The sequence below is a fragment of the Hyla sarda genome, chromosome 8 (assembly GCF_029499605.1).
Source record: "Hyla sarda isolate aHylSar1 chromosome 8, aHylSar1.hap1, whole genome shotgun sequence".
NCBI lineage: Eukaryota > Metazoa > Chordata > Amphibia > Anura > Hylidae > Hyla > Hyla sarda.
The window spans coordinates 178,474,846-178,502,296 of NC_079196.1; the positions used below are offsets into that span (position 1 = coordinate 178,474,846).

At 41.3% G+C, this 27,451-nt stretch overlaps 1 protein-coding gene across 1 annotated transcript in view; it reads right to left on the reverse strand.

Moving 5' to 3' along the window:
- The window catches only part of LOC130285038 (uromodulin-like), an 83,286-nt gene extending 56,743 nt beyond the window's left edge, over positions 1-26,543 (reverse strand). Inside the window, exons 1-9 of the mRNA XM_056536139.1 lie at positions 26,396-26,543; positions 20,140-20,378; positions 19,558-19,680; positions 18,834-19,011; positions 18,613-18,750; positions 15,910-15,924; positions 14,946-15,743; positions 13,564-13,668; positions 12,277-12,485 (exon numbers count right to left, since the gene is read on the reverse strand). Coding sequence (XP_056392114.1) covers positions 12,277-12,485; positions 13,564-13,668; positions 14,946-15,743; positions 15,910-15,924; positions 18,613-18,750; positions 18,834-19,011; positions 19,558-19,680; positions 20,140-20,378; positions 26,396-26,510 — 1,920 coding nt within the window. The 5' untranslated portion in view covers positions 26,511-26,543. The remainder of the gene's footprint in view (positions 1-12,276; positions 12,486-13,563; positions 13,669-14,945; positions 15,744-15,909; positions 15,925-18,612; positions 18,751-18,833; positions 19,012-19,557; positions 19,681-20,139; positions 20,379-26,395) is intronic.
- Positions 26,544-27,451: the final 908 nt, after the last annotated feature.

Consider the following 27,451-nt stretch of genomic DNA (forward strand, 5'->3'; position numbering starts at 1 on the left):
TCCTCCCTTTATCAAGTCCAAAGCAAATCTAAGCTTACAAGCAGGAGAGACAGGTTACATCTCACAAATATGCAAGGGTTAAGACAATAGATGTTGAGAATTCACACTAAGATGGGCCATAAATTGTCCTGCTATAGGAACACAGACTAAATAGATCAGGATGAGAAAAAGGGGGAGAGAGGGGGAGCAGGGGAGAGACTGATAATTAAAGGGGTACTCCGGTAAAAGCATTTTTTTTTTAAATCAACTGGTGCCAGAAAGTTAAACAGATTTGTAAATTACTTCTATAAAAAAAATCTTTTTGAAACACAGAGCTTTCTGCTGACATCACAAGCACAGTGCTCTCTGCTGACATCTCTGTCCATTTTAGGAACTGTCCAGAACAGCATATGTTTGCTATGGGGATTTCCTTTTACCATGAACAGTTCCTAAAATGGACAGAGATGTCAGCAGAGAGCACTGTGCTCATGATGTCAGCAGACAGCTCTGTGTTTCAAATGGAAAAGAATTTCCACTGTAGTATTCAGCAGCTAATAAGTACAGGAAGGATTAAGATTTTTTAATAGAAGTAATATACAAATCTGTTTAACTTTCTGGCACCAGTTGATTTAAAAAAAAAAGAAAAAAGGCTTTCACCGGAGTACCCCTTTAACCCCTTAAGGACCAAGCACGTATGAGTACGTCCCTGCACCCTGGGTCTTAAGGACCAGGCACGTACTCATACGTCCGTGGGAATTCCGGTCCCTGCCGCGGACCGGGGTGACTGCTGTTATCGATCAGCAGTCACCCCGCGCAAATGCCCAGGGGGTCATTAGACCCCCCCCCCCCCCATGTCGGCGATCGGCACAAATCGCAAGTGAATTCACACTTGCGATTTGCGCGATTCTGGGTCATTACGGGTCTATGGTGACCTGGTGACCCGGAATGTAAGGGGGATCGTGGGTGTCTAAGACACCCACTATCCCCCTAAAGAGATAGGAGTGAGGTGACAGACGCGACCACCAAAAGCAGATCGGGGGCGGGGGGTTAACTTTCGTTTTCCCCAACCTGCCCACCCACAATAGGCGAGGCAGAACGGGGAAAACGAAGATGACCGACGGCAGAAGATCCACTTACCGATCCGGAGGCTGCGGGCGACGATCGGCGTCGGGGATCGGCGGGAGGCAATGTCGTGCAGCAGGCTCTCTGGATTCTACGGAAGCCGGTAAGTTGCCTAGTAACATCAGGAGGGCTGCAGTCAGAGACCACTATATAGTGGTCTCTATACTGTAGCACTCCAGATTTTGCAAAACTGCAACTCCCAGCATGCCCAAACAGCTGTATGGGCATGCTGGGAGTTGTAGTTTTGCAACAGCTGGAGGGCTACAGTTTGAGACCACTATATGGTAGTCTCTGAACTATAGCCCTCCAGATCTTGCAAAACTACAACTCCTAGCATGCCCACACAACTGTTTGTTGTCTGAGCATGCTGGGATTTGTAGTTTTGCAGCATCTGGAGGGCCACAGTTTGCAGTGGTCTCTATACTGTAGCTCTCCAGATGTTGCAAAACTGCAAATCCCAGCATGCTGGGAGTTGTAGTTGCGATCCCTCCAGCTGTTCATTAACTACATCTCCCAGCATGCCCTTCGGTGATTAGTACATGCTGGGAGTTGTAGTTTTGCAACAGCTGGAGGCACACTGGTTGGAAAATATTGAGTTAGATAACAGAACCTAACTGAAGGTTTTCCAACCAGTGTGCTCCAGCTGTAGCAAAAGTACAACTCCCAGCCTGCATGGTCTGTCAGTACATGCTGGGAGTTGTAGTTCTGAAACAGCTGGAGGTTTGCCCCCCCATGTGAACGTACAGGGTACATTCACACGGGCAGGCTTACAGTAAGTTTTCTGCTTCAAGTATGAGCTGCGGCAAATTTTTCACCGCAGTGCAAACTTCTAGCAGGGAACTCACTGTAAACCTCTGCCAGTGTGAATGTACCCTAAAAACACTACACTACAGTAAACTAACACATAATAAAGGGTAAAACACAACATATATGACCCCGTACACTGTCCCCCCCAATAAAAATGAAAAGCGTATTGTACGGCAATGTTTCCAAAACGGAGCCTCCAGCTGTTGCAAAACAACAACTCCCAGCATTTCTGGACAGCCACTGACTGTCCAGGCATGCTGAGAGTTTAGCATCAGCTGGAGGCACCCTGTTTGGGAATCACTGGCGTAGAATACCGCTATGTCCACCCCTATGCAATCCCTAATTTAGTCCTGAAATGCGCATGGCGCTCTCTCACTTCGGAGCCCTGTCGTATTTCAGGGAAACAGTTTAAGGCCACATATGGGGTATCTCCGTACTCAGGAGAAATTACACTACAAATTTTGGGGGGCTTTTTCTCCTTTTATCCCTTATGAAAAGGAAAAGTTGGGGTCTACACCATGCTGGTGTTGCCCTTTACTTTTTATTTTCACAAGAGGTAAAAGGAAAAAAAGACCCCCAAAATTTGTAACGCAATTTCTCCTGAGTATGGAAATACCCCAGAAGTGGGCGTAAAATGATCTGCGGGCGCACAACAAGGCTCAAGAATGAGAGCGCACTATGTACATTTGAAGCCTAAATTGGGGATTTGCACAGGGTTGGCTAATTTTACAGCGGTTCTGACATAAACGCGAAGAAAATAAATACAGACATGTGACCCCATTTTGGAAACTACATCCCTTACGGAATGTAACAAGGGGTATAGTGAGCATCAACACCCCACAGGTGTTTGACAAATTTCGTTAAAGTTGAATGGGAAAATTAAAATGCTGGTGTTACCCTAAATTTTTCATTTTCACAAGGGAAGATAGGAAAAAGCCCCCCAAAATTTGTAACCCCATTTCTTCTGAGTAAGAAAATACCCCAAATGTGGATGTAAAGTGCTCGGCGGGCGAACTACAATGCTCAGAAGAGAAGGAGCGCCATTGGGATTTTGAAGAGAAAATGTGCCCGTAATTGAAGGCCATGTGTGTTTACAATTCCCCCATAGTGCCAGAACAATGGACCGCCGACACATGTGACCCCATTTTGAAAACTACAACATGTGGGGGGGTCCACTGTTCTGGCACCACGGAGGGCTTTGTAAACGCATATGGCCCCTGACTACCATTCCAAACAAATTCACTCTTCAAAAGCTCAATGGCGCTCCTTCTCTTCTGAGCATTGTAGTTCGACCGCAGGGCACTTGACGTCCACGCATGAGGTATTTCCATACTCAGAAGAAATGGGGTTACAAATTTTGGGGGATATTTTCTGCTATTAACCCTTGCAAAAATTAGAAATTTGGGGGGAAACACACATTTTAGTGAAAAAATATATATTTTTTTTACATATGCAAAAGTCGTGAAACCCCTGTGGGGTATTAAGGCTCACTTTATTCCTTGTTACGTTCCTCAAGGGGTCTAGTTTCCAAAATGGTATGCCATGGTTTTTTTTTTTTTTTGCTGTTCTGGCACCATAGGGGCTTCCTAAATGCGACATGCCCCCCGACCAAAATTTGCTCTCAAAAAGTCAAATATGACTCCTTCTCTTCTGAGCATTGTAGTTCGCCCGTAGTGCACTTGACGTAAACTTATGGGGTACCTCCATACTCAGAAGAGATGGGGTTACACATTTTGGGGAATATTTTCTGCTATTAACCTTTGCAAAAATGTGAAATTTGGGGGGAAACACACATTTTAGTGAATTATTTTTTATTTTTTTTTACATATGCAAAAGTCGTAAAACACCTGTGGGGTATTAAGGCTCACTTAATTCCTTGTTATGTTCCTCAAGGGGTCTATTTTCCAAAATGGTATGCCATGTGGGGGGGTTTTGCTATTCTGGCACCATAGGGGCTTCCTAAATGCAACATGCCCCCAAAAAACCATTTCAGAAAAACATACTCTCCAAAATCCCCTTGTCGCTCCTTCGCTTCTGAGCCCTCTACTGCGCCCGCCGAACACTTTACATAGACATATGAGGTATGTGCTTACTCGAGAGAAATTGGGTTACAAATACAAGTATAAATTTTCTCCTTTTGCCCCTTGTAAAAATTCAAAAATTGGGTCTACAAGAACATGCAAGTGTAAAAAATGAAGATTGTGAATGTTCTCCTTCACTTTGCTGCTATTCCTGTGAAACACCTAAAGGGTTAAAACGCTGACTGAAAGTCATTTTGAATACTTTGGGGGGTGCAGTTTTTATAATGTTGTCATTTATGGGGTATTTCTAATATGAAGACCCTTCAAATCCACTTCAAACCTGAACTGGTCCCTGAAAAATAGGGAGTTTGAAAATGTTGTGAAAAATTGGGAAATTGCTGCTGAACTTTGAAGCCCTCTTGTGTCTTCCAAAAGTCAAAACTTGTCAATTTTATGATCCAAACATAAAGTAGACATATGGTATATATGAATTAAAAAATTTTTGGGGGGAATATCTATTTTCCTTACAAGCAGAGAGCTTCAAAGTTAGAAAAATGCAACATTTTCAATTTTTTCATCAAATTTGGGGATTTTTACCAAGAAAGGATGCAAGTTACCACAAAAACTTACCACCATGTTAAAGTAGAATATGTCACGAAAAACTAATCACGGAATCAGAATGATAACTAAAAGCATTCCAGAGTTATTAATGTTTAAAGTGACAGTGGTCAGATGTTCAAAAAACGCTCCGGTCCTAAGGTGTAAAATGTCCTGGTCCTTAAGGGGTTAAGCAGGACAAAGTGAGATGCAAAACAGAATCCAGTACAGCACAGGTTATAAGAAATTTTGATAATGAAATAAGAAGCTCAAATCCACATTGAGTCCCCTGTTTTTCGAGTCAAAAAAACTGTATCATTTTGGCTTCATATGTCTTTCTCTCTTGTGTGTTTTTGAACTTCCCTTTCAGTATCCTGATTGTATGTTCATGTATGGAGTAGCCTGTTTGGGTAAAATGATGTCCAACTGGGGTCCATCTGTTTTTGTTTTATAAATTCAAATAACCTGCATACAGATAAATGGTGAGAATATTGCTACAGCCACCACTAGGGGAAGCTTACAAGAATTGTGCAAAAAGTATGCAGTGAACTTCTGCATGAAAAAAAATTATGAAAAAGCAGCTGATGCCCACTGCTGCTGTTTCGATGCAATTCCTGTTTTACAGCCCAAAACAAGGAAATGACGGCTAAGTCAATCAATGTCTTAGGTGGGTCATTGTTGTAGCCAGTGATTGGCAGACTCTGCATTTTCTGTCAAGATGGGGACCAGAAAGTAGAGATCAGTAGGGGACCCAGGCACCCAAGCACTGTAAAACAGCAGTGACAGGGAAAGGATACATATAAATATGATCTAGCACACCCCAACAAGTTTGCTTGGTTGGCAGAAGAGGGGGATGTTAGTTCAGAGTAAGCAATGCTGCAGCAAAACACTGCCTCTGACAGCAAGAGGGGGGTCTACTCCAGTAAGGAGGGAAGGTGGAGTGCAGGGCAGGCCAGACAGGTGCTGGTAGTGGGGGACTCTATTATTGGGGGTACAGACAGGACAATCTGTCAAAAATATCGGGATCGCCGAACAGTGTGTTGTCTGAGTGGCGCTTGAGCTCGGCATATCACAGATCTGATTGACAGGTTTCTGAGTGGGGGTGGAGATGACCCAGCAATCATGGTACACATTGGCACCAAAGTAAAAAGTAGGTGGAGTGTCCTTAAAAATTATTTCTGGGACTTAGGTAACAAGCTCAAGTGAAGGACCTCCAAGGTAATATCTTCTGAAACATTACTTGTACCATGAGCCACACCAGACAGCGGGAGATCAGGGAGGTAAATAAGTGGCTCAGAAGGTGGTGTAGGAAGGAGGGGTTTGGATTCATGGAGAACTGGGCCGACTTTGCAGTCAAATTTAGGCTCTACCGTAGGGACAGGCTGCATCTCAATGGGGAGGGTGCAGCTGTGCTTGGGGAGAAGATGGCCAGAAGGATGGAGGAGTGGTTAAACTAGGGAGTGGGGGAGGAGGGAATCTATAACATAGAAAGGGAAGATAGTGTAGATAGAGAACTGGCGTTAGGTAAAAAAAAACTGGGGGTGGAGCAGTGGGAGGAGTTAGATCAGTCATAAGTGATCAGAGGAAAGAAAATAGGAAAGAAAACATAAAGTGCATGTATACTTATGCCAGAAGCCTCAATAATAAGATGGAGGAACTGAAACTATTAATGTTGGAGAAAACTATGATATATTGGGAATAAGTGAGACATGGCTGGATGCGAGCTATGGCTCGGCAGTTAATGTACAGGGGTACAGTCTCATCAAAAATGACCGTACAAGTAAGAAAGGGGGAGGGGTTTGCTTATACATAAAATCCTGTCTCAGGCCTATTCTGCGTGAGAACATGGTGAGGAAAATTATCATATGGAGTCTCTGTGGGTGGAAATAAGGGGAGGTGGTAAGAACAAGAAAATTACTGAAAGGAGTTTGCTATAAGACACCAAGTATAACAGAAGCAGTAGAAACCCTACTTATAGGACAAATACATGGAGCAGCAAAGAAGGGGGAATTCATTATTATAAGGGACTTTAACTATCCTGACGTCGACTGGGAAGCTGAAACCTGTAGGTCCAGCAAGTGAAACAGATTTTTGGCAATTATTAAGGAAAGAAACCTGTCCCAACTAGTGAAGGACTCAACAAGAGGGGGGTCGCTTCTGGACCTTATACTAACCAATAGGTCAGACAAAGTATCCGAGGTAGATGTAGAGGGGGCATCTTGGTAATAGTGACCACAACATAATAAGTTTTCATTTGTCCTATAAGAAGATGTCTACTAGTGGGGCTAAAAAATAAATTTTACTTTAGGAAGAACAATTTTCAACAACTAAGAGAGGACCTTAGTGACATAGATTAGTACCGTTCCCTCAGTAATAAAAGTACACAAGCTAAATGGGACACTTACAGGAGCATCCTAAATAGAAATTGTGAACGACATGTACCCTATGGAAATAAAAGGACTAGAAATAGGAGAAAACTAATTTGGCTAACCAAAACAGTTAAGGAAGCGATAAACAATAAGAGGAAAGTGTTTAGAGCACTAAAGCAAAAAGTTAGTGGGAAAACATTAAAGAATGTTAAGGAGAAAAATAAAATCTGTAAAAAAGAAATAAAACTAGCTAAAATTGCAGCAGAGAGAAGAATTGCCATAGAAAGTAAAAAGAACCCCAAATATTCTTCACCTACAAAAAGAATAAGAAAATTAAAACTGAAAATGTTGGCCTTTTAAGAAATAATATGGGGGTAATGGTGGAGGAGGATGAGGAAAAGGCCAATCTACTAAATTACATCTTCTCTACTGTATTTACAAAGGAAAATCCAGTGTCAAATAACGGGGGAGGGAATATAGTAAATTCTCCTGCAAATCTCATCTTTTTAAACCAAGAAAAAGTGAGATGCCGCCTTAGTAACATCGAAACACACAAATCACTGGGCCCAGATGGTATCAATCCCAGGGTTTTGCAAAAATTAAGTACCGTGCTAGACAGACCCTTATTTCTTATTTTTAAAGATTCTATAATAACAGGGATTGTTCCACAGGACTGGCGCTTAGCAAATGTGGTGCCAATATTCAAAAAAGGGTCAAAAAATTGATCCAGGGAACTATATGCCTGTAAGTTTAACCCCTTAATGACCAAGCCCATTTTCACCTTAAAGGGGTACTCTGCCCCTAGACATCTTATCCCCTATCCAAAGGATAGGGGATAAGATGTCAGATCGCCGCGGTGCCGCTGCTGGGGAGCCCCGGGATCCCCGCTGCGGTACTGCGCTATCATTACAGCACAGAGCGAGTTCGCTTTGCACGTAATGACGCGCAATACAGGGGCCGGCATCGTTACGTCACGGTTCCGCCCCTCGTGACGTCACGGCCCGCCCCTTTCAATACAAGTCTATGGGAGGGGGTGCGGCGGTCATCACGCCCCCTGCCATAGACTTGCATTAAGGGGACGGGCCGTGTTGTCATGAGGGGCGGAGCCATGACGTCATGCGGCTCCGTCTCCTGTATCGCCCATCATTCCGCAGAGCGAACTCGCTCTGTGCTGTAATGATAGCGCCGCAGCGGGGATCCCGGGGCTCCCCAGCAGCGGCACCGTGGCGATCTGACATCTTATCCCCTATCCTTTGGATAGGGGATAAGATGTCTAGGGGCGGAGTACCCCTTTAAGGAGCAAGTGATTTTTATTTTTATTTTTTGTTTTTTCCCCCTCGCCTTCTAAAATCCATAACTCTTTTGTATTTCCATCTAAAGACCCATATAAGAGCTTGTTTTTTGCATGACCAATTGTACTTTGTAATGAAACCTCTCATTTTACCATAAAATGTACGGCGAACCCAAAAAAAAATTTTTTTAGGGAGGAAATTTTAATGAAAACCCAAATTCTACACATTTTGGAGGGTTTTGTTTTTACACTGTACACTTTACGGTAAAAATGACGTGTTCTTTATTCTGTTAGTCAATACGATTAAAATGATACCCATGGCTAGATACTTTTATATTTTTGTACCGCTTAAAAAAAATCTAAAACTTTTTGTACAAAATCAGTAATCTAAAAACGCCCTTTTTTGACCACCTATAACTTTTTCATTTTTCCGTATATAGGGCGGTGTGAGGGCTCATTTTTTGAACCGTCATCTGTACTTTTTTTAGATACCACATTTGCATATATAAAACTTTTAGATCATTTTTTATAAAAAAAATATTTTTATAAAATGTGACAAAAAAGCAGCATTTTTGGACTTTTTTAATTTTTTACGTTTACGCCATTCACCGTACGGGATCATTAACATTATATTTTGATAGTTCGGATATTTATGCATACGGCGATACCAAATATGTTTTTTTTTTTAAATACCCTTTTTGGGGGTAAAATGGGAAAAACTGACAATTTTAATTTTTTTGGGGGGAGGGGATTTTTTGCTTTTTTTTTACTTTTCATTTTTAAATTTTTCTACTTTTTTTTACACTTTTTATGTCCCCATAGGGGACTATCTATAGCAATCCTTTGATTGCTAATACTGTGCAGTGCTATGCATAGGACACAGCACTGCTCAGTATTATCGGTGATCTTCTGCTCTGGTCTGCTCTATCGCAAACCATAGCAGAAGACTCCGGGAGATGGCCGAAGCTAGGTAAGGGGACCCCTGGCTGTCATGCTGGATGATCGGATCCCCGCGGCAGCGCTGCGGGCGATCCGATCATCCAATCAAAGTGCCGCAATGCCACAGATGCCGTGATCTGTATTGATCACGGCATCTGAAGGGTTAACGGCGGACTTCCGCGCGATCGCGGATTTCGGCCATTACGGGCAGGTCCCCGGCTGCTACTAGCAGCCGGAACCTGCCATGTATGACGCGAGCACCCTTCCGATGCTCGCGGTCATACACAGGACGTAAATGTACGTCCTGGTGCGGGAAGTCCTGCTAAACCTGGACGTACATTTACGTCCGTGGTCGTTAAGGGGTTAACATCTGTTGTGGGTAAGATTTTTATGGGTTTTCTGACAGATGCTATTCTGGAACATCTATGAAACCAATCTTCTGACACAGCAACAACATGGGATTATGCGGGATCGGTCCTATCAGACTAATCTGATCAGCTTCAATGAGGAGGTCAGTTATAGATTGGACTGGGGTGAACCTGTGGATGTTATATATCTGGACTGTGCCATACATAAGGTTAGTATATAAAACAAGCATGCTGGGACTAGGGGAAGATATATGTAACTGGGCTAGCAATTGGCAATGTGATCGGAAGCAGAAAGGGGGGGATCAATGAAACTTACATTTCTAGTGGGGTACCACAGGGGTCAGTACTGGGTCCACTGCTTTTCAATATATTTATTAATGACCTTGTAGAGGGATTACAAAGTAGAATTTCTAACATAATATTACAGAGAGATCCTGGGAAGCTGGAGGCTTAGGCACAGACATGGCAAATTAAGGTTAATGGGGAGAAATGTAAGGTTCTGCACTTGGGCCATAAAAACAAAATCTAAAATGATGTGCTAAATAATAAGACATTAGGTAAAACTTCTACTGGAAAAGACTTGGGGGTACTGGTGGACAGTAAACTCTACTTTAGTGATCAGTGCCAGGCAGAGGCTGCCAAGGTTAGCAAAGTCATGGGATGTATCGAAAGAGGCATAGAGGCTTGTGATGAGGACATAGTTTTGCCTCTGTATAAATGACTAGTCAGATCACATATGGTGAATTGTATCCAATTCTGGGCACCTGTATATAAGAAGGACATGGCTGAACTGGAGAGGGTGCAGAGGAGGGCGACAAAGATAATTGATGGTATGGGAGGATTACAGTACCAAGACAGGTTATCAAGCTTGGGGTTATTTAGTTTGGAGAAAAGACATTTTAGGGGCGATCTGATTACAATGTACAAATATGTGAATGGACAGTACAGTTCTAGTGATCTTTTTATACCTAGGCTGGTAACCATGTCAAGGGGGCATCCTTTACATCTAGATGAAAGAACAGACAGAGATATTTTGCTGTAAGAGCAGTGAGACTATGGAACTCTCTGCCACATGATGTTCAAGGGGGGCCTGGATGTTTTTCTGGTAAAATATAATATTATAGGTGATGGATACTAGATTTATGGGGATAGAACATTGATCCAGGGATTCATTCTAATCACCATATTGGGGTCGGGAAGGAATTTGCATGGGGCAATTGGCATCAGCCTCATGGGGTTTTTTGCCTTCCTCTGGATCAACACAGTAGGGTTTTAGATTGAACTCGATGAACTCATTAATCTCATCAGTAAACTCCATTTTGACAATGCTTAAGGGTACGTCCACACGTACGCAGATTTGATGCACAGGATTTTCTGCTGCAGATTTCAATGTAAACTAAATGACTGAGCACAGCTTCTAATCTGCAGTTACAAATCCTGTGCATCAAATCTGCGCAGGATCCTGTATGTGTGAACGTACCCTAAAGAGGCATTACCCTATTTTTTTTTTTCCTATATAGTCATCTATTTAAAATATTGCTGGAGGATACCCAGGTAAACGCATTAGACTCATATATGGGTTGGGGTCAATTCACACTAGTTTTGATGCATTCTCTTACTCAAAGTGCATTTAAATTAGAGAAATATTACCGTGAGACAAAAGTGATTTGAAATGTTATCCCAAGTGAGGTATTTATTAAAGATTTGAAGTATTTAGGATCAACTCACATGTTGAATTCTTACTGCATTGTTCACACGTTTTTACAGCATTTTCTGCTGCAGTTTTCAAAAATCATGGTAAAAAATGGCACATTTTTACTGTGATTAGTACAATTTCAGTAAAATAGCTTTGCCAAAACATTAAAAATGCTGCTAAAAATGCAATGCATGAACACAGCATAAGGGGAGGTGTATAACAGTGATATATTCTTATCCCATTGAGATAGCAGATGGAGCTGAGAGTGATGAATGAGCTGCCGTGAGGGATCTAGTAGGGAGTGATGTCATTCTGTAGTTTACAGGAAGTCAGACACAGAACTAACATCCTGTTATGACCATTAAGCACTGGAAGGTTTGAAGAGTTAGATCGGTGATCACATGACCAAGTAAGATTAATGAAACACTTAGATGCAGTTGGTGCTGTACAACTAGTAAGGCTAGGTTCAGCTTTGAAATTGCAGGCGGAAATTCCGCTTGCTAAAATGTATAGTGTAGTGAATGGGTTTCCGTTCACAAATTCACACTTCGGAATTTGTGAAGCAGAATTTGTGAACAGAAAATACGCTTGGAAATTTACGTCTGAAGAATGGCGTTGCTCTTTCTTCAGGCAGAAATACTCGCAGAACACATTGCAGTCTATTGGATACTGCAGTGTCCGCGCAGTCCTAGCCGCTCTCGGAATCTCCGGGCACAAATAGTCGGAACCTAGCCTAATAGTGAGTGTATATGAAATAGGGGGGAAAAAAACCCTGGAGTGCTTCCTTAACTCAACCTGTAATAAAAATACATCTATCCTCTTACCCACTATATAAGCAGGGTCGTATCTACCATAGAGTCAGAACCAGTGCTTTTTATGGGTCCAGTGGAGAGGGCGGTCTCCAGGTCAAGCTGGTTGGGGTTTTCATAGGGCTCCCTCTCTTACAGTTAATGCATCATTAACAATGAACGGAAGAGGAACAAAATGGAATGTCCTAATGCCTCTCTTCTATAGAAGATGAGAATGTACACCAAGCCTGTCTGGTCTTAATAAGGACATAGTACGAACCATTTGCAATGTCACCTACAGTTATATGAAGTCCACATCTTCCTGCTTGAAGGGAAGCCATCACAGTAAATGTGTTTGTGCCTGGATTATCATAAAATCCAAAGCAGCTGCTGTCTTTCAGGGCAACCCTACTGGCATTGAAGTTCAGACTCTTCAGCTGACACTTATGAAAAGCAGCTTTCATGTCATTGACCCCACAGGTCAGCTCGGGACGTATGTCTGCAACATCTACAAAAGGAAATAAATAAATGTTATTTACTTTCCATTTAACCATTTTCTCACAGACCCAACACGGCTCTTTAATTCTTTTTTGTGCCAACTGTAGTGCTTCATTTTCCCTGTGGTGGCGCTGCAGGCAAATAACACTCACAACAAGGTTACCCTGCTGACACCTAGTGATCCCTATGAATAAGGGATTGTTTAAAGTACATATAGAAGACATGCCATTAAGAAGTAGGGACATGACTGGAGACCAGAATTGCGGTGGGAGTTTAGAACTTGGAGCAACCCCATACACCCACCACACTATGATGAGGTTTTTTTTTTTTTGGTCAAGTAAGTGTATTAATAGGGGTATGTATGGTTTGTATGGACCCATATTACAGTATAGTGTAGTGATGTTATTTACCTGCTATCTGAGATATTGTTTAGCTAATAGTCATTCATGTAATAGTGGTCCCTGACTATGTCATGAACTTCCTTATAATGTACTCCTGTTAGTTAATGTTTGATGAGAGGTTTTTTCAGGAGGTAAATCCTTGGTTAAAGGGGTACTATGGCCCTAGACATCTTATCCCCAATCCTCAGGATAGGGGATGAGATGTCTGATTGCGTTGGGTCAGCTGGGACCTCGGCAATCTCATGCTCAGAATTCCAGCTTCGGGTGGCCGTGTTCGTGACGTCATGCCACGTTTCCTCCATTCATGTCTAGCGACCACCGTCATCACACCCCTTCCCATAGACATGAATAGAGGGAGCAGTGCGGAGCGGTGTGACATCACGAACACAGCCGCCCGAAGCCTGTGACCCGTACATAAATGTTGAGAAGGCCGGGGTGCCAGCCAGAGATTGTAGGGGGTCCTAGTGGCCGAACCCCCACAATCAAACATCTCAATCCCTATACATAGGGAAGGGGATAAGATGTCTAGGGGTAGAGTACCCTTTTAAGGTTAGTACAAACATTATCAGAGACACAGGTTTCTTACAAAGTGTAATTTTGATGTTCCTTTAAACAATGGGGCTGCTACTTTCCAAGAGTAAATGTTTCTCCAGGAAGCCCTTGTATCATATTCACAATGAGACTTACTAGCAACTTCATATTGGTCTTTGCAGTTACATCCGTAATTTCCATCTCTCAGCTTCCATTCTTCATCTGCTTCACATGTCAATGAATTATTTCCTGTGGATGGATCTGAGGAACAGAAACATGAAATCCTGCCTTAATCTCGGGATGGTGACTGGTGGGGACTTTAATATAGGAAGTGAAGAAAACAGCACGGAGGCACTCAATTAAGTCTGCAGGATTTATTCAGCACAGGTGAAATACACGGCGACAATTGATTCGCTGCCACATAGCTTTTTCACAACCTGTGAAAAAGCTATGTGGTAGCGAAACAATTGTTGCTGTGTGCTTCAGCTGTGCTAAATAAATCCTGCAGACTGAATCGAGTGCCTCCGTGCTGTTTTCTTTGCTTTGCATGTTGGTGGAATTGTATCCTGTTTAATAGAGAGCACTGTGAGTCTACGTTCAGATGGAAAGACATTCAAGGTCCAACACCAGTGGAGCCATACAGGGATAAAGTAGAGGTAGTGCCAGCTAACTGCTATCTCCTGTGCTGCAGTGGGGACTTTAAGATGACACCATCTAAAGTGTCGGAGTAATAGAGAGGTCACTGAACCTTGGGAATAAGGGAGATTCTATCAAATAGGACACCTGTCTCAGGTTATTTCTAGAATTGCAGCTTAGCTCTATTAAACTTAGCTTTACTACCATGCACAACCTGTGGTTGGAAGAAATCAGCCATTTTGTCTATTACTGGAAACCCCTACAAGGAAAATATATGGTGAACCATAAAGGGCTAAAATTTGCATTGGCTACTTAGAATGTATCTTGCTTCTATTATACAAATCCCAAGGAGAGCAGCATTCCTAAATGATAGCTGGACGGGTGCATGATGTACAGATCCAGGTCACGGCTCCACCATAAGCAGCAAACGAATAAACAGTGGTGCTCCAGTAAAGAAACTCTATATCCTTTGGTTGTTTTTAATTTGCCAAAACAAACATTCCTAAGAATAGTTATTCCCAATAAATGCCCCTTGTAAAAAGCCCTGCAATTAGCTGATCACAGCTGTATGTGGACAAGTGGCCTGTGCAAAAGCTGCAAGTGCCATTCGGCTAGCTATATAGGCAGGTTCGGCCAACTTTAGTGCATGAGCACATTAAGACATTTTATGTAAAGTGATGGCAAATGTATCTTTCTACTTTTATCATTTGTTTTTAGGTTTGTTGCTGTCATATTATATTTTTAACAACGGAAAGCCAAAATTTTGATAGTAAAGGAGAATTATCTGCAGCTCTCCATATCTCACGCTTGATTCCTGTGCATGTAAGATGGTGTGGAGGACACTAGAAGGAGGCTTTAGCAAGGACTTACAGTCTGTAATGAAGAGGAAAGCTATAACTTACCTGTGCAATAGGACAAATGGCAATAATTATTTGGGGTTCCATTCAGTTTATATAAATGATATCCCCCAGGACAGGCTTTTATTTGGACAGTTGATGACCATAAACAGCAGTATCCAACCCAGCTGGCACAAACTGTACGAGTCACAATCCCATCACTTAGAATTGGATGTGTGCCACTCAACCATATTGAAGCAAGTGTACCACAACCAGATTCTGGTGAGCAACTTTCTGGCATGCGAACACCCCCGCTGCCAATAAAGCGATACCATCCATTTTTGTAAATGTCACAATTATATCGATAGTCATACATATTGGATGTACTTCTCCAGGGTTCATTGAGAACAGTGTAGTTTGAACATGGATCAGAACATCTGTAAGACCCAAGTGATTTTATGCACTCAGTCCCCAGACCACATACTCCATATGTGCATTCATTAACTTCACAATGGAAACCATCACCAAGATACCCATAGGGGCAGACACAGGAATAGAAGCCATTGTAATTGATACACGATGCAGATGAATGGCATCTGTTTAGTTCAGGGCTGGCACATTCATTTATGTCAACACAGGTGCCTGCTGAGTTGGTATAACCACTTGGACAGTCACAAAAGAAGGAGCCAAAAGTATTACGGCAAATGCCATAAGAGCAATTGTTTGACCAAGAGTAGGCACATTCATCTATATCAGAACAGGTGGAACCATCTCCAATGAATCCTTCCTTGCAGGTGCATTCCACATAGTCAAAAGACTCTTCACAGGTAGCATTTGGATGACATTCCGAGCAACCTCTTGCAGCTGTAACAAAAAAATATATTTTTTTTAAAATGTACTGAAATATCCCACAACAAGTGTAATGTATTAAAATACACCAAAAAGTATCCACCACTGTCATTGTTATGTTATCATGTAAAAAAAATAATAAAAATAATAATAATAATGTTATAAATAATGTGATGCTTACCTGAAATATTCACAGCTAAAAAACAAAAAACAAAAGAACAAATATTAGGTATATATCTATTTATTCATTTGTGATCTTTGTGTTTAGGCTACATTGTACTACACTTGAAGACTGTAACCTAGTGGTAAGATTATTATTTGAAATGTAGGTTTATTGCTATTTGATGTGGTATGAGTTGGCTGAGTCAAGAGCCTTACTGGTTCTGTACTTTATAAAAGTAATAGAAAAGAAAAAATAATATATATATATATATATATATATATATATATATATATATAGGCAGAAAAAAATGGTTGCAGCACTCAAAAATAGTGAAAAAAGTAGTGGTAGCTTTAATCCATCAAAAGTTACAGATGCAACCTTTTTTTGCTTGAAAAAGGCTGCACTGGCAGCAGAAACGTTGCATCTGTAACTTTTCATGGATTAAAGCTACCACTACTTTTTTCACTATTTTTGAGTGCTGCAACCATTTTTTTCTGCCTCTACCTTGAGACCTGTGACCGAGGTCTATTCGGCTGCCTGCACCAGCATCTAAAGATTAGGAGTGCTGTTCTCCACTATACCTTTTACCTATATATATATATATATATATATATATATATATATATATATAGTCAATACATATGGTAAACAGGACATTTCTATGGATTTATTACAGTCATTGGAGCAGATCAGTCAGCCTATGGGAAATGTAGTGCATTTGAGCCAGTTAAAAATCCCAATCGCAGAGGTTCTCAGGACTGAGACCTGGTGCAATCTAAACTTTTGACATGTGTGGAGTTGTCAAAGTTGACAAGTTGTCAAAAGTAATACTAAGAATTCTGGCGCTCTGGTCACAGATAACTGAGGCACACGGTGAACTGGTTTAGTTATAAATATAAGGATAATTTATTATATTCAAATAATGAGACACTGGATGAATGGCGTGTTGCAGGGCCCTTGCTTGCCGCTTAAGTCAAACCAATTAACAGTTACAACATACGTAAAAATTAAGATTGATACATGATTAGTAAAACAAAAATTGAAAAATAATAAAAAAAAATGGTATTAAAAATAACACTTAGGCTGTGTTTAGATTAAATGCAGTACTTCCATAGATAACATGAGGGTGGAATTGGGAGAGATGTAGTAATAATACTCTCCTGTATCACCCAAGTAGAGTCGATAATGTTAAAATGCACTAACAAGCAGTGTAACAATCTATTGCTATGGGCAACCACCTGTAGATAAGATACAGTCTTAGCAGATGATCCTGTAAGTCTCTAAGCGAAAATGAAAATGCACAAACCACTTATGGGTTATTGGTAGAGTACCTACATTCTGGAACACTCTACCAATAACCCATAAGTGGTTTGTGCATTTACATTTTTGCTTAGAGACTTACAGGATCATCTGCTAAGACTGTATCTTATGTACAGGTAGTTGCCCATAGCAACAGACTGTTACACTACTTGTTAACATTATCGACTCTACTTGGGTGATACAGGAGAGTATTATTACTACATCTCTTCCAATTCCACCCTCATGTTATCTATGGAAGTACTGCATTTAATCTGAATACAGCCTAAGCACCTTATTTTTAATACCATTGTTTCATTATGTTTACATTTTTGTTTTACTAATCATGTATCAATCTTCATTTGTACGTATAAAGTAACTGTTTATTGGTTTGACTTAAGCGGCGAATAAGGGCACACAACCCGCCAGTCATCCAGTATCTCATTATTTGAATATAATAAATTATCCTTATATTTATAACTAAAGCAGTTCACAGTGTGACTCAATTATCCGTGACCCAGAGCACCAGAATTATTAGTATTATTTGTTGCCACTTTTTTGTCACCTAGGGTATAGTTGATAATCTGGCTAACTCAGCCTTTATTGACCTTCAACTGTCTAGAGCCTCTTCTACACCTTCTACTGTTTAAGTTGTCAAATGGGACAGTAACTATTTGATGGGACTGATGTGCAATAAAAAAAACGTGCAGTTCTAAAAAAAAAACAAAAAAAAAAACCACAACATTATATATATATATATACATATATATATATATTTTTTTTTTATTTATTTATATATATATATATATTTTTGTTCCAGACAGCAAGTCCAAGATATGCAATGCCTTTCTGTTGATAAAAAAATATTTCAAACTGAAGAGTACATAGTTTAAAATTAATGGACAGACAGACAATTAATTATTATTTGTTTTTATTTATTGACCACATTATTGAGTAAACATCCACAGTTCTGGGGGAAAAAAAGTGAACCTCTGTGCTAGTGACTTTAATGAAACCACATTTTGTTATTTATGAATAAAAAAAATCAGTTAACACCTAAGGGTTGCATCGATAGATAGATAGATAGATAGATAGATAGATAGATAGATAGGGGAAAGAAAAGCGGGCAGCACAACCGGGTTAACTGTGGTGCTAGCTGGTTGACTCGGTCCCAAGTCCCAAAAGTATATGTAGAAAAACAGCAGCACTCCAGATATAAGTGAATAATGTGTGGCTTTATTCACCAAAACATCAGAGGTTGCAACGTTTCAGCCTTCTCACTGCTTGACAAAGGCCTTGTGAGAAGGCTGAAGCGTTGCAACCTCTGATGTTTTGGTGAATAAAGCCACACATTATTCACTTATATCTGGAGTGCTGCTGTTTTTCTACATATAGATAGATAGATATTGTCAATAGTATAAATACCTGTGAACCCTTCCACTCGTAAAGAATACCGATCTCCTGCATATATGACTATAGTCCATATCCCATGACCGGGGCTTTTCAGCAGATACATTGAGCCCCAAAGTTCTGAAACAATCTGTTTTAGTTGAAATTCAGTAGCTGCATATAAGAGAAATAGATATGTAACTATACAACAAGCAAGTGTGTGGGTTAGTGTTATCGTCCATAGTAAGGGAACTTACAGTTAGGCCCCAATACTTGTATGGAATAGATCACTCCATCTGTGGTTATTACTATAGCTGTAAAATTGTCTTCAACAGCAAAACTCTCAGAATTATAGCCAGCTGTATACTCCCCAGAGAAGAGCCGCACAGAGCTATTTGAGGGCCTCGAAAGGGTAAAGTCCAAATAGTTAAACACCTGGAAATGAGGTATATTATAGTGTGAGGTCAAACTGGTGTTTGTCATGTGTGTCTTAATCCTTATAAAATGTAAAGGGCCCTGGAACCAAGGACTCACACACACAAATATATATATGCATAATATATATATATATATATATATATATATATATATATATTTGGGTTAATGACAAAAAAAGAGTAAAAAAAAAAAAAAGAGTAATATAGATAATTGTCATCCTAACTAATATTCACAGTTGAATGAAACCTTGGGTATCAAAGGAATAACTCAAGCCCCTACCCAGCCCCAATAGACTTTCAAGAATAGTATAAGGGTATGTTCAGACAGCAGAATGTCTGTGCTGAATCGTTCGGTATATACCACACGGACATTCTGCTATTATTCAAACGTGTAGAATGTTTGCACGTGTTTTCCGTGCAGACATTCCGCAAATTTTACGCTGTGTGAACATGGCCTAAATACCTTGGCTTCAAACTACAGGAACACTTCTATAACTTCTCAATGTATAGTTAGGAAAGCTTAGAAACTGTTCAGAAACTTTACCTTATTGAGGTCTGAAAGGGGAACTTGAAAGACATGCCCAAAACTGGCAGCGGCGATATCTCGATAGATAAGGAAATCTGCATCATAAATTCTTCCACAGAGGCCGGTGATAAGGAAGAAAACCTAAGGGGGAAATGTAAAAGGAAATATGTAAGGAGCTTTATAATAGTTCAAATAGAGCTGCTCCGTACTTTCTAATATTGATGGTATATCCTTCGGATTCTATAATTTATCATTGATCTTGATAGATTGCTCTGACATATCATTCATCATTATCAATTGCAGGCTATGTGATGGAAATGCAACCTACTTACAGTGGCCGAAAAGCAAAAATTACAAGCCTCACCCAGCCAGGCATGTTATGAACTATGGGACCCTCACCGATCCTGAGTTTCAGTGTAGCGCTGTGTCCTTCCCTGCACAGCAATGTTCCAATGTAGCTGGCTCAATTTACTTTGATGTCACCACTTTGTAGGTATAAACAATGAAGGGGCACAGCAGTACATCAGCGCCGCAGCTCCTTTATCTTCAGTATCTTATTATTATAATCAACAACCAATAAATATATAAAAAATATTATACCTGGGCTTCTGTGATATCGATTAGTGAGTAGATATGGTTTATCAGGGTTGTATTCAGGTAGTCTAAAGCTGATGCATCTGTTAGTACCAGGATGAAAGAATTGGGTGGGGAGTTTTCCAATGCCAGTTCCAGTCCATGCATTGCCAGCTCTGGACAGTCTCCACCTCCATTGGCCACCAGACTGTTGAAGAAATCTGCAAACTGTTTCTTTGATTCAGTTATTCTAACAGGTCCAAAAGCTGTGAAATCAATGAGGAAAAACAGAGAATATTATTAAAGAGGATGTTTGACGTCACTTGTCCCTTAAAGCAACATTGCACCAAAACAGATTGGGTTAAGAGCTCTATATATGCTCAAAACTCATATGGCCATACACTGAGCGCCCCACGCCAGCCTTGTCAGTCCCATCCGCTGGAAGCCCGAAGAGGAGCCGTTGGACCCTAAATGCTGCAGTGAGTGGAGGATATCCTTTTTCCTTTGCTATTGCGACTCATATGGCCATACATATTGGCCCTCATTTACGAACCAGGCTTTGTTTTTGGGTTTTTTGCGGCGCACGTTTGCAACTTGTCTGCACCAGGGTGCGCAATCCAGCATGCACTGGAAAAATCCACAAAACCAACTAAACTCAAATAAAACCCATCAAAAGGGGCGTGGCAACTAATTTGCAAAAGAAACCTATATTGTTGTTAAGGTTTCCGACAAAAAAAATAAGATGGTCTGAAAACTACCCTCCCTTCCCTTCTGATCTTGGGAATTTTGGTTGTTTTTATTCTAAGTGATTTTGCTTGGTTCTAGCTTCCCTTGTTAAAATTGGAGTACAATTTCTCATTTAGAATTAAATCTAGAATTTTTTTCCTGCATGTGCCAAAAAATCTGGTGTGCACCAAAATTGTGCCAAAAAACCCACACAAATGCAAAGAATAGTGAATAAATAAGGGGGGGGGGGGACACATGGATTATTACCCCTTGAGCAAATACAACCCTTCATTCTTTGTAAATGAGGGCCATTTTTTTAACCTCTTAAGGACGCAGGGCGTACCTGTACACCCTGCGCCCGGTCCCGGTCTATAACGTGGGTTCACGCTGTGAAAGCCAGGACCCTGGGCTAATAGCGTGCGGCACTGATCATTGTGCCGCGTGCTATTAACCCTTTAGACGTGGCGCTTCTAAAGTTGAAAAAATTGCATCCTGGCAGCTCAGTCGGGCTGATTGGGAACACCGCTGTGAAATTGCGGTGTCCCGATCAGCTAGGACGCCGAAGGAAGGCACCCTACCTGCTTCCTTGGCGTCCAATTGGCGTTTGACTTCTCCATGCCTGAGATCCAGGCAGGAGAAGTCAAGCCCCAATAACACTGATCATCCGCATGTAGTTCTATGCCGATGATCAGTGTTAGGAATCAATGTAATGCATGTTATAACCCCTAGAGGGGTCTATAACAGAGCAAAAAAAGTAGGGGGGGAAAAGTTACTAATAAGGAATTAACCCCTTCTCCAATAAAAGTAAGAATCACTCCTTTTTCCCATTTTGAAAAAAAACTGTGTAAATAAAAATAAACATATGTGGTATCGCCGCATGCGTAAATGTCAGAACTATTAAAAATATATTGTTAATTAAACCGCATGGTCAAAAGCGTAGACACAAAAAAATTCCAAAGTCCAAAATAGCATATTTTTGTTTACTTTCTATAACACTAAAAAATTTATAAAAAAGCAATCAAAAAGTCAAATCAAAACAAATACGGTACTGATAAAAACTTCAGATCACGGCGCAGCAAATGAGCCCTAATACCAGCCCGTATGTGGAAAAATAAAAAAGTTTTAGGGGTCAGAAAATGACAATTTTAAATGTATTAATTTACGTGTAGTTATGATTTTTTTTCTAATGGTAAGACAAAATCAAACCTACCGTATATAAGTAGGGTATTATTTTACCTCTATGGACCTAAAGAATAAAAATAAGGTGTAATTTTTACAGAGACATGCCCTGCGTAGAACGGAAGCACCCAAAACTTACAAAATGGCATTTTTTCTTCAATTTTGGCGCACAATTAATTTTCTTTCCATTTTGCCGTTGATTTATTGGTAAAATGACTAATGTCACTGCAAAGTAGAATCGGTGGTGCAAAAAATATGCCATAACATGGAATGTTAGGTGCAAAATTTAAAGGGTTATGATTTTTAAAAAGTAAGGTAGAAAAAACAAAAGTGCAAAAACGGAAAAACCCTTAAGGGGTTAAAGGAAAATGGTCACCCGTTCACCCGCACTATAATCTGATACAACGGTTTATAGTTCGGGTGAACAGGAGACCGATGCTGGCTACTTGCAGTCCGGAGCCTCGATCCTCCAAAGGTCCCCCTCTTCCAGCGCTGACCTGCACTTTGAGGCAGGCCCCAGGCTAGATTTTAATATTCATCAGCACCGGTCACGTGAGCGCTCAGTAGGCATGAGCACTCACATGACCAGCGCATATGAATATTTACATCCAGCCGGTGGACCCGCCTCAAAGCGCAAGTCAGCGCTGGAAGAGGGGGACCTTTGGAGGATTGGGGCTCCAGACTGCAGGTAGGTATAGCAGTCTGAGACCCTGCATCAGTCTCCTGTTCACCCACACTATAACCTGGTGTATCGGGTTATAGTGTGGGTGATTCCGTGACCATTTTCCTTTAAGTACAGTTTTATCTCAGTTTAGGGTTAATGATTAGACCATGGGTAAATATATAACTTTTTGCTATGGATTTACTTCTCCGGTTTCTTATTTGCCCATACATCTGGGCATATTTCTATTTCCTTAAAGGGTAGCTCCCACCATCCCTTTTTTTTTCTTTCTGTCCCTGCCTATTGCCCATCTATCCCTAACCACCTCCCTGCCTTTACATTTTTTTTACTATATTAAAAATGCTTTTTTTTTTCTGCCTGGTAGTGTGCTCACTACCAGGCAGACTTCCCCGGCAGGCATGACGTCACTGATGCCTGCTGGGGGGGCCCGACTTCCGCCCTTAGTTCAACTATACAGGGTGCCTCCAGCTGTTTCACCACTACAATTCCCAGCCTGCCCTGACATCTATTGGCTGTCAGGGCATGCTGGGAGTTGTAGTGGGGAAACAACTATAGGCACCCTGTGGTGAAAACAGTCTCAGCCATAGCTGCCACAGATCCCGCTCCCCCAGGCCCCGCCGCGCAACACCCCCCACCCTTCTCCCTCCGCCCGCCCGCCCGCCTGAAAAAGACATTCCGCTCCCCCAAACTCCATCACCCCCAGACCCCGCCGTGCAACACCCCCCTCCCTCCGACCGCCCAAAAAGAAGACATTCCGCTCCCCTTATAAGACCTCAGATCAGACTTGCCCATCCGGAGGATCAGCGCAGCAATGAGTGCGCGCGCTGCCTCCGGACAGGGTAACGGGGTGGGTGGGGCCACGCGCGAGGCTAGTGGAGCAGCCTGACAGTGGGCAGTGCAGCCCCAGCTATCAGCGTGCTCGCTCTCGCCTGTTTGATTGACAGGCGGGAGCGAGCACCGCAGTGACTGGATTTCGACTCATTGCCAGGTTGAAATGAGTCGAAATCCAGTAGTGACGTCACTGCTGAATGCATTCGGCCACTAGGAGGGCGACCCTTAGTGGCCGAATTTAAAAGTGATTTTAAACTTGTTTAAAATCACTTTTTTTAATTAAAGTATATTAGAGATATGTTGTAGTACTTAAGTTCTACAACATATCAATTTTTTTACTTCATGACAGTGCCCATTTAAAGGGGTACTCCCCTGAAAAACATTTTTTTAATCACCTTGTATCAGAAAGTTAAACAGATTTGCTGCGCCATTTTATGCTAGGGACGTTAGGGACCCACTCTGAATAGGTGGCCTTGACGTGGCGAGTGGGCTTGTACTTTTTGATCAAAAATTTATACTAACAACCTGTTAGTTTTTGATATTATGCTGAGAAGCAATCAGATCATCATACAAGATTGTAGATGTGCGCCATGTCTGTTTTCTACCCAAATTCAGATTTGTTAATGACTTCTATTTAAAAATCTTAATCCTTTCAGTACTTACCAGCTGCTATATGCTCCATAGGAAGTTCTTTTATTTTTTAATTTCCTTTCTGTCTGACCACAGTGCTCTCTGCTGACACCTCTGTGCATTTTAGGAACTGTCCGGAGGAGGATAGGTTTGCTATGGGGATTTGCTACTACTCTGGACAGTTCCTAAACTGGACAGAGGTGTCAGCAGAGAGCATCAGACAGAAAGAAAATTCAAAAAGATAATAACTTCCTCTGGAGCATACAGCAGCTGATAAGTACTGGAAGGGTTAAGATTTTTAAATAGACGTAATTTACAAATCTGCTTAACATTCTGGTGCCAGTTGATTAAAAAAAATGTTTCCAGCAGAGTACCCCTTTAACCTTAGGGATATGGGAAAAATCTTCTCCAATTATACCCTTTCCACCATCATTCTACCCCATTGTTCACTATTCACAGTCTGCAAAAAAGGACTCTCCAATAAGTCTTGTAGCAAACAGATGTACACTGGTAGGTGTCATAAGTCAGTTGTCCAGGGTTTACTGCATAAAGTTACAAACTGTAACTTAATAAGCTTGTAGCCAGCAAAAAAATAGAAAGAAAATGTCCTAATTTCAGTTTATCAATACAAACATAAGGATAGGGCATATGGCATTTCAAAATGGCAAGGAATTAATATATATATATATATATATATATATATATATATATATATATATATATTTATTTATTTTTTTTTTTTATTGGTATAAAATGTCATATTTTACATTTTAATTATTTTTGCTCAAAATTAGCTGACCTAACAGAAATCCTCTCTTCACATTGTAGCCTGCATGTTACGCCGAGCGCTCCGGGTCCCTGCTCCTCCCCAGAGCGCTCGCGGCGTTCTCCTCTCTGCAGCGCCCCGGTCAGACCCGCTGACCGGGAGCGCTGCACTGACACTGCCGGCGGAGATGCGATTCGCATAGCGGGACGCGCCCGCTCGCGAATCGCATCCGAAGCTACTTACCTGTCCCGGTCCCCGACTGTCATGTCCTGGCGCGCGCGGCTCCGCTCTCTAGGGCGTGCGCGCGCCAGCTCTCTAAGATTTAAAGGGGCAGTGCACCAATGATTGGTGCCTGGCCCAATCAGTCTAATTAGCTCCCACCTGCTCCACGTCCTTATAACCTCACTTCACCTTCCCTGCTTTGCCGGATCTTGTTGCTTTGTGCCAGTGAAAGCGTTTTGTGTATGTCCCAAGCCTGTGTTCCAGACCTTCTGCTGTTGCCCCTGACTATGACCCTTGCTGCCTGCCCTGACCTTCTGCTACGTCCGACCTTGCTCTTGCCTTGTCCTTCTGTACCGCGCCTTTCTCAGCTGTCAGAGAGGTTGAGCCGTTACCGGTGGATACGACCTGGTTGCTACCGCCGCAGCAAGACCATCCCGCTTTGCGGCGGGCTCTGGTGAATACCAGTAGCAACTTAGAACCGGTCCACCGGTACGGTCCACGCCAATCCCTCTCTTGACACAGAGGATCCACCTCCAGCCTGCCGAATCCTGACACTGCACTATCAAGAATGAACTTTTTGCAGAGAGATAAGGGTCAGGTCAACCTGATATTTTGGATATTTGAGAATAAGAACAAAGTCAAAGTGCCTTGACAAATGTTGCTACAGGAGACAATATGCCAGAATAGTGTTTGCCCTCTCTCGGTTAAAAACATACGTATGCTCAGCTGAGCCAGGAATGCATATATGTGAGGTATTCTGGCAAAATAGCTGTCAGATGAATTTTTACCAACAGTTATCTAAAATGTTGGATAATTTGTTATCTAGTATACTGTATCACAACCTGAAAACCTTCTGGGTTTTTCTCATTCCCCTAAGGTTCCTTTTCTGCCTTCCCTCTTATTGTTTTCTTCTTTTTTTTTTCCCCTTCAGTTGTCTCCTTTATGGTTTGACCTTCCCCATGATCCTGTTTCACTGTTGTTCCAGGTTTTTTACTGTTTTCATTCATTCTGAACTTTTATTAAAACAATGTGTTATTTTTTATTTATACATTTAGAGGATCCCCATGGCATTGTACATTTTATTGGTAAATATACTTTGCTCCTTTGTTGGATTCTACCTACTCATTTTTATTGTTTTACCACATTCTATGGCTGAGATAACCTTTTTAATTACGATCTGATCTGAAACCATTTGATCTAAAACATAAATAAAAATCCAGCGGTGCAATGTAAACCCAGTAACATACTTGGATCATTATACTCCACCATAGTATACTGGCGAACACCACAAGGGAATCTGGCGGTCACACGGTCCAGTAGCCAACTATTTACAGTCTTCAGCTGTAGAAAATCATCATACATGGATCCTGTTGTGTCCACCAGGTAAGTGAGAGATGAAGATTCTAGAGGAGACAAAGAAATGTAAGTTCATACTACAAAATCCACAAAATAGGTGTTGAGCTCTTGGTCAGCTCTTACAAATGCCAATTTAAATAATATTTTTTTTTCAAAAACATTATTTCCAAATTGACAACCATGCTGTTAGACATTTCCATTGAAGTCCAATATTGTAATTTATTTTAGTGTGTGAAGGGTTCCTAATTTCTAAAGATCAATGTTTTACTAAGGAGTCAAGGATTCTCCAATACAATACTGTGCAACTAAATAATTGATCATTGAAAGTAAAACTTAAATACATAGCTATTAAGGCTGATCAAGCTACATTTCCATTGTGTCAAGTTTCGCCTTTCTACTAGCATCTTCCATAAAAAAAGCAGACAAAAAACATTTGGAGTAGAAATGACCACTTTGCCTTGTGAGAAAAAAAATAATTCTTCTGATCCCACACGAGCATGAGATGAATTTCCAGGATTAAAGGGGTACTTTGGTGGAAAACAATGTTTTTCATATCAACTGGCTCCAGAAAGTTAAACAGATTTGTAAATTACAAAGCGAAGATGTGATATTCGGCACTGCTCCTACTGGCTATGCTGGACTGTGAGACGGGCGTACAACAAGGATAAACCAATAGAGATGTGGTGGTGCTCTGACGTAGTAGCAAAATGCTGTCAGGGAGAGGGATCTGTGCAGGGGGGGGGTAAGTAGTAGGCTTACTACTTACCCCCCCCCCCCCCCTGCACAGATCCCTCTCCCTGACTGCATTTCATGTTGTGAGTATGTATCAATAAAGAAGCTTTTAAAGAGAAGACTGGTGAGTGCCGATGGTTTTTCTAACTCTCCACTGTATTGAAGATTTGTAAATTACTTCTATTAACATTTTTTAATCCTTCCAGTGCTTATCA